The 8,722-nt window shown below is 40.3% G+C and overlaps 1 protein-coding gene across 1 annotated transcript; it reads left to right on the top strand.

Annotated features, from left to right (window-relative positions):
• Positions 1-236: 236 nt before the first annotated feature.
• Positions 237-6,410, top strand: LOC139290783 (protein lifeguard 1). The gene is made up of 10 exons (XM_070912645.1): positions 237-341; positions 721-892; positions 1,227-1,305; positions 1,762-1,815; positions 2,092-2,182; positions 2,331-2,368; positions 3,026-3,113; positions 4,909-4,998; positions 5,624-5,671; positions 6,258-6,410. Exons 1-10 carry the CDS (start codon positions 237-239, stop codon positions 6,408-6,410), a joined length of 918 nt encoding a protein of 305 aa, XP_070768746.1.
• Positions 6,411-8,722: the final 2,312 nt, after the last annotated feature.

Genomic DNA, 8,722 nt, shown 5'->3' with positions numbered 1-8,722 from the left:
TGGATGTTAGTCATGGATGGCTCTCAGTGTTTGTGTGATGCATCATTTTGTAATTACCCATTTATTTGTTCCACACTGACATTGCCCCAATTTAACACCACTGATGAAAGTGCCAATGCTGTTCAAAAGGGTGCTTTTGTGTCTCAGCCATGACCTTAACTTGCCTGCATGTCTGACATTTTGTCTTTGTCCGCTTCGTGCCTTGCTTGGTGAAAAGATTTTTTTCTTTTGGTGGAATGGACCAGACTAATGGCAGCAGCGATGGTGGTTATGGACCTCGTCCCCCTCCGTACAATCATCAGGACTATGGACAGAGTTCTTCCACAGGGATGAGCTATCAGGTTAGTAGCAACATTAGAACATTTATTAGCCACACAGGAGAAATGGGGATGAGTTAGGAAGCTAAAAATATTTTTTTATTCATTTTTAAAACTTTTTTCCTATTCATTTTGGATTTAATGTCTTACTGTTACTGCAGCATGAGCCACAATCTCACACTGCCAGCCTTTGATCATGGGATCATCATTAAACCTTCTTAGAACAGTGTCCACAGACACTGTTTGCACATTTGATTACACATGGATGATTTTCTTTCATTACTGCACTTCAAAAAGAAAACTACTTCACATTATTTTATGTTTCATAATTTTAGTTCAAAAGTAGGATTTTGTGGAAGTACTGCTTGAACTACTTGTATTGCTGTTGGTTCGGGTGAACCAGGTAGGAAAGGGGAACGTTGCAGTGATCTCCCCTCCTGGCACCTATGACAACATGGTCCATTCTGACGGCATGGCGGCAGCTGGAGGCGACCAGCAGTATGGTGCAGCAGCTCCACCCGACTACTCTCATGGCTTAGAGGAAAGCAGCTTCAGTGATGCTGCCATTCGACGAGGTGAGGGAGGAATGGGCCGAGGGAGAAACAGAAAGCAATAGAGACTAATGTGTTTTTGTTCGCATGGTCAGAGCTGGAAGAGGACAAACAATATTTACACCATCATTTGCTTTGCAGTGTTTTCTTGAAATTGATTTGAAATTGAAAATTGTTTTCTGATCTCTGCAGCTCTTCACCTCCCACACAACACAAATCATTTTAAATAAGAGGATGAAATTGGATTTGGTGAAAACAGAACTATTCTAAAATGTTGTGCAACAAAAACAACCCCTACCTGCCAGTTTTTTGTTATTGTCTTGTCTCACTCTGTGTCGGTGTCTTTCTCTCTGAACAGGTTTCATAAGGAAAGTCTACTTGACCTTGATGATTCAGCTGCTGGTGACAGTTGGGATCATCTGTGCTTTTCTTTACTGGTGAGGCACCTTTACACAAGGGAATCCAAAAAGAGATGAACCCATGTCGGGCGCCTATCCATCTAGCCTCATTTAATGTAGTCTGTCAGCGTGTGAGAACACCCGACACCACACGGGAGTACCATAGTTGTCCCCACAAAATCTCTGAGCATGCAACCCAGCACTGCTCAAATCATCATAAATATGTGAGGTGAGACAAGATGGCAGAGAATAAAAGGGCATTGCTGTCACATAATATATTTTTTTGCAGTTGTCTGAAAGCTTTATATGTTTTGTATAATAGATGTGGTAGAACACTGATACTGTAATTTCTTTTCATAAATTGTATTCAGCTCCCATGTGCACAATGCTCTGTCCTCTGTTAATATTTAATAAAATCATTCTACTGCCTCTATCAAATAAATGGTGCCTCTATTAAACACTCCCTCTCTCCCTTCGTTTCTTCTGGAATAACAGGGACACTCTCAGGGAATGGACGTGGGCCAACTACTGGTTCTCCTACACCATGATGTAAGCTATCAAAAACATTCAGTTATATTGTCTAGACGTTTGAGCACCTACAGATTGCCTGTAGGTGAGTTGCCTAAATGAAAATGTCGCTGAAATCCATAGAAGTAAATCACAAACTGTCACCCCAGTCCGAATCCCAATCCAAGAAACTGCCTGCTACACTGTGCATAAATAATGCACTCAGTGAATTCACATATTGAACAGTGCTTTTTTTTTGTTTGTTTATAACCTGTTTATTTGCTATTTACGATACACTCTATATTCTCTGTGAAATAGGGCGGCGGTGACGGTCCTCATCTTGGCCTTGTCCTGCTGTGGCAACCTCCGTCGTCAAGTCCCCCTCAATTTCATCGCCCTAGGCCTTTTTGTGAGTAGAGGCAGTACCAGCCAGGCATCAAATTAAACCCCCCCCACACCTGCTCTATTTCACCGTTTTTTTTGTCATGTATTTACTTTCCATTTGTCTCTCCCTCCCTCCCTCCCTCCCTCCCTCTCTCTCTCTCTCTGTGTCTCAGACTGTGGCAGAGGGCCTGATGCTTGGATCTATAGCAGTGTGAGTGTTTGCTTCCAAGTATGAATCCCCACCTGATGCTGACTCATTTACACAATAATAACCCTATTTGATCCGTATCTGATAGCGTGTTGGATGCCAGCAATGAAGCCATCAAACTTAATAAGATGTTATCATTGCTGGTTTACCAAATTAAAAGGCATATGGAATCATATTTTCCGTGTTTTTTCGAGCTGAAGATAAATCCGAAGCATCACAAATAGTTCAAAACCAATTTTTCTGTACCAGTGCCTGTGTAAACACAAGTCACCTTTTCCATCTGTGAGGCATTTCTTTTTTTAGCAGCTTGTCACTCTGACAGAAAAGGCATCGGTTGAAGCCTGACTATCAATAAAATATTCAAATTATTATATTTATAGGACATCATCATAACTGAAGCTGTAACTGATATGAAATGAACGTAGGCAGTGCATTATGCAATGCGCGTCCAGAGGGGGTCCCTGCCATCACTCTAGTTGAGACACATAATACAGACTATTAAATGAAAAATAGCACATTTCCTACAAGAAAGTAATGTTTCCCTTTTAGGATAGAACACAATCCCACTGTTCGTGTACGCACTCTGCCTGCTGACTAGTCAGACATTATACTATGGGGTGCCTTTCCCACTGCACATCAATTTGATATTTCTGTCTGCAGGTACTTTGAGGCCGAAGCAGTTCTGTGGGCTGTGGGGGCAACAGCGCTGGTGTCCTTTGCCTTGACTCTGTTTGCTATGCAGTCAAAGGTAAGATCCGTCACACACTCTGAACTCAGTTTGCAGAGCAGCCAAAGGTGAAATTTCATAAACTGCAGTGACTTTTCTATGCAGTCAGTGGCAAATGTCCATACAGTGAGCTGTGTTTCCTGTGCAGTCAGAGGAAAAGTGTTAAGCCGAGCTATTGGCCATGTTTTTTCATGCAGTGTTTGGTATATGCAGTCATCAGCAAAGGTTTAAAACTCTGATGGGTTTGCTGTCTAGGCAAAACTATGATTACTGCTGAGATCAGTGTATTTGTCAATCAACTTAATTCCTTGTGTCCAGTGGTGGGACAGAGTTAAACCTCTGGGCTGTCATCATGCTGGCTGAGGCTCCTGCCATAAATGTTGAGTTTTGTTATTTGCTTAATCCCCCATCTTCCTTCTTTGTTTGTCTCTTTTCACCATGAACTGCCTAATAAAACAAACGCGCTCTGAAATGAATCTTTAAAAGGGCCTTTTCAGGGACACACTGGGAGATGTGATGCTCCTCCAGCAGGATATATTTTAATATTGAAAAGGTTTCTGGTGTGTTTTGTGCAGTGGCCTGCTCATACGCTTAAAAGACAGAAAATGCAATTGACTTACATTCCTGATCTCTCACCAAGAATCTCATATGAAAATTACAATAAACATCAAAGTGGACCATGAAGTATTTTCTCCACCAAGATAGTTTCCATTTTATTTTATTTTGTATACAAAGCACTTAAACAGTGTTAATATTCCTCAGTGATGTCACGTGGTTTATATTTCATTACAAGTTGCGATGTTTTATTAGCAAGAGTCAACGTGCCCGAGTGAGGAGACCTTTTGAGAATCACTTCATTGATAGGTTGGCATGCTGCATGATGCTTAAATGGCTCATTTTCAGAACAAAAGTAATCATACAGTCAGTGGGGCAAATAATTAGACAAGTGAAATAGATGTAGGCCAAAGTCAAATTACATTTAGAGTCCCTCTTAATTGCTTCTAAATGCATGCTAAAAGTTTGGCATTTCACACATTTTGCCACTTACTGCATGTGAAGGAGCTGCAGACGATTATTTCTACCGCTTAGATTGGATTAAAACCAGCAAGCAGGTGTCTAATGATTAGACTGAGAGTATAAATGCTCTTGGCTCATTATTTATATGTAGAAAGAAGCCATATGCGTCAAGTTTAAATAGCCTGCATGTAGATGGGAATACTGTGATATGAATAGAAAAAGTGGCCGCACCCTCTGGCCATAAAAGATGTAGTTTTATGGGCAGAGTGAGCGGTCACCACCACAAACACTATTTTTTTTATGACTTCACATTCATCTTGCAGATTCCAGCACCTCTTGCTCTGTGGCTCACGCTCTGCACCGAGCTTTTTTGTCTCTGTCACTGAGATATAAATGTCATACAGATGGCCTTGCATGTTGAGCTCATAGCTCCTCAGCTGATCAGTGTTAGTGATTCTCCTGTAGTAACTGTCATCTTGTTTCTGTCTATCTGAAAAGGGCATGCAGGCCAAAAAGCCCCCCCCCCCCCCCCCCCCCATGCCTGCTTGTTGATTAATGATGCAGCATCATTATATCCAGAATCGTTAGGATTTTCTTGTGTTGTACTGCAATATGTCTTCATCATTTAGTAATGCGCTGCGCCTCGCGGCACAGCTGCAATGCAGACGACCTTGAGTGCCCTGGCTTTTATGGCAATGATGAGTGTAAATGCGAGATGTTCTGTCTACAGTTTTCTGTTTGAGAGGCTCGTCACATTCAGCATCTCTCTCTCTCTTTTCTCCCCCCTCTCTGGCACCAGTGGGACTTCACCACAGCAAATGGGAGCCTGTGGGTGTTTGCCTGGACCCTCTTTTCGTTTGCATTGCTTTGTGCAATCATGAGATCGCAGGTAGATCAAGGAGCCGCTGTGTTTACACCTGTGTTTTCAGTGAGAACTGGTTTGAAATGAATTGCAGCGGTGTGTAGTTCGAGGCAGACAGTACATGCAGCCCTCATAGCTTTTATCCCCGGGATGTACTGCCACTGACCTGCGTGCTGAGCAGACTATAAAGAAGAGAGCGTGCACTCTCAAAGCTCTCAGGAGTTGCACTGATCTCAGACTGATGCATTTAAATGTACACTGTCGTTTACTGCAGTTAGTGTTTGAGCCTTAGGGAGGAAATTTACAAAAATGAGCATTCCATTGATTTTAAAGTGCTATTTTTACACAACGACAAATGAACTGGAACAGAAAATAAACACTGCTTTTCGTAAAGCATATTGTGTGCAACCATTATCAGCCTTTACCGTCATATTCACCGTACAGAGCAACTAGAATGGAAAGAGATAAAAGTATTTTATGTATATAATTATTGTGTCTGCAGTAAGCACGCTATCATTTTACAAAGATAGAAAATACATTTAAACATTTAATACGATTTATTTAACTACATATTTGTGGAAGAGATAATCACAGATCAGTATAAAGTTGTGTTGCTGAATGCCTCTGACTGTGTCTCTGATTCTCTCACCAGTATCTTTACATCGTTTACGCCTGCCTGGGAACCCTGCTGTTTTCTTTAGTAAGTACACTCAAACTTTAATGACAGAACATGCTTTTTACAACACAAGGGTGAATTGAAAACAGACTGAAAATGACCTTTTGAAATGAAAGAAACATCATCAAAAGAAGTCTTAATGTCAAAGGAGTATATGCAACGTAAGATTTGATCTCAGGGCCAAGCAGCCTGCCTCCACTGTCTGTCACAGTAGTTAGTGTAGAGAGAGAGACTCTGATGTCCTCGTGCCCTTTAATTTCAATTATGCACCGCTTAACAGCAGTAGGCTTCATTTTCACAGCCACCTCTCTGTGTGCTTTTGGCATTAACAGCAAATGTTGTGACCCATCCCGTCAGCTGGTGGAACAAACTGCGACTGCACGCAGAGCTGAACAGGCAGCAAGTCACAACTTATTTTCAGCTGCACAACTCTGACTACACGATTATTTACATGGCCTGTTTATCTGCACAGTCCCCCTCTCTCAGAGATAAGAAATACTGCCCGTGTTTTCTTGCTTGTAACCGGCTCTCTGTCTCTTTCATCACACAAACTCGCTGCCTTCAGACGTCAGTGTTGAAGCATCTCATCTCTCTCTCTGTCTCTCTGCAGTACTTGGTGTTTGATACCCAGCTTATTCTCGGTGGGAAACACAGGAAGTATGAAATCTCTCCCGAGGAGTATGTGTTTGCTGCTCTCAACCTCTATTTGGACATTGTCTCCCTGTTCCTCCTCCTCCTGCAGCTCATCGGGCTGTGCCGCTAACTCTGAACCTCCATGACAGGTCCCCCTAAAGAAACACTGAAACTCTTTAGACACACAGTATCAAATGGTTAAGTGCTTCATGTAGCTAGATTCAAAAGGAATTAAGACTCACACTGTTAATTGTACGGACACCTACTATCATATTTAATTAGGCAGGGATATGTAATGTGTCCAAGATAGTTCTGTTTTATTGTCTTGTGTCAGGGTTATTATGCACTGCAATAGATTTATACACTGCACTAGCTTGTATTTCTACCTAGAACTTCATTGCTTAATATTTGTTTCAATGAATATGACACTTGAGCTTTAATTTGACTGTTATTTTCAGTGTTCTGTAGCAAGATACTGAACCTTTAAAGCAAACAGAAAGTGCCTAAACAATTGAGCCACTCAACCAGTAATTTACAGTAATATTATCGAAAGTCAAAGTAGTTCAGCCATCCTGTGATCTGTGCCACATTTCCAAAACAGTCTTGCTGTTGAGAAGATAACCTTGTGTCGTTTGTTCTGAAGTTTAAAGATGCCAAACTAACTCCATTAAAGGACAGAATCTGTCAGCCTTGGCACTCCCATGAAAGCAGGTACGTGCTCTGTGATTCTTTTTCTCTCTAAAATATGTTTTGCTCAGAGTGTAGGTATCTCAATGAACAAGGAAAAACACACATTAAAACTCAACACATGGTTTATTGGCATCACACGTCAAACATTTTCTTCATATAAAGAGGGAATGTATCAAGTATAGACTATGAAAGTGCAAATAGCATTTCAAGGATTAGTTGCTTTACAATAGAAAATCTCAATGAGTTACAAAATGTTATATGCCATTTTAAAATAAATCCCCTGGACATTGCAGGTGAAATACAAAGGAAGTACAAATTCCATTTAGACTTCTACCCATTTCATGCACAGCGTACTGTTCCACAAAAAGAACACACACTGTATGTTACCTCCTCTGTTTAACCCACTTCCATTAACCAAGTCCAACAAAGTTAGCTCCACTAACCATATGGCACTCAGTTATACAACTTCAAGACACTTCAAGCAATCACTATCTTTAGATTGAATGTGGCTCTACAGGTCTGCTAGAAAAACAAGCTCATTTACTTCAGTCAGACATTAGTCTGTAAAAAAACAATTAAGTCTTACAGGTAAATCACTGATCGATGTGTTTTATTTCATATCGGTTATTCACAATCCATTTTCTTTAATGGATCAACTTTTTTCAAATAAATACCTACTTTATATTGCAACTTTCCTCCGTATTAGTGTCCATAGGTCAGATACATGATACACATACAGTAGGTCAACTCATTCCAATGTCAGTACAGTGATTTTCGCTTCTAACCCACAGAAAAACTGTTTCAAAATGTAGGGCAAGAAGCTCAACATATTGAAATGAAATCTTTTTTTCAAAATATTTGGGAACAAGATCTGAAAGTATGACATTAACCGTTACCCATTATACCAAAATCATATAAAATCAGTGTTTATCCATTAACATAATACTACTAGAACCAACAAAAAGCCTCATGCTACAAATATTTTGATGGGAAAAAAAAAATCAAGATCTCATGTTTGCACACTATAAACTTTATGAGAGAAATAACTTTAAGGTAACAGGTGTTTTGTTTACACTGTAAATACTGTGTAATTAGCACTCAGAAAAAATGTGTGAAAAAGAATTAAATAATGGTGATTGACATAAAGGCACTGTATCTCTAACTGCGTAGAGAACCGTTTCAAAGACATGGACTCCCCATGTGTTTGTGATGCAATACACATTCATCAGTTCTCCGTGCATTACTCTGCAGAGCACTAAGAAGGCTTCACTTATATTACACTTAAACAGGACCCAGAGATAAATTACAGTGACTTGGGCTTGATTAATTAATTCACCGAAGTCTGAATGTGATTATCTCTTTCACTGGCCTTTCCTGCAGTGTATAAACAAGACTACTCACTGTCTACTTAGGCTGTCACGCTCCACATTCAGCTGCAGTACTCGCACATTAATTTAAGCAAGCTACTATGGAATTCAGAATGTACTGAGCAGCCCCTCTGGGCCTGTCAGCGTTAGTTGTTTCTGAAGATCAGCAGACATTTCCCATTGAAAGTGTGTAAGGATTGAGGCTTAGAAATGAATAGCCATTGTCAAGTCAATTTAGAAATGTTTTCTAGCAGGCCACCAACTTTTCATTTGAATAATGAATCTAAATTCTTTTGCGTGAATGCCTCACATAATTAAGTACACAACCATTATGGTCTTACACTACAGATTTACACAGCACACTAGAGCTTTTAGAATTGAAAAT

The sequence above is a fragment of the Enoplosus armatus genome, chromosome 9 (genome assembly GCF_043641665.1).
Source record: "Enoplosus armatus isolate fEnoArm2 chromosome 9, fEnoArm2.hap1, whole genome shotgun sequence".
Taxonomy (NCBI): Eukaryota; Metazoa; Chordata; class Actinopteri; order Centrarchiformes; family Enoplosidae; genus Enoplosus; species Enoplosus armatus.
The sequence above is the reverse complement of the archived record's forward strand: the minus strand, read 5'-3'. Positions and strand labels throughout refer to the sequence as shown.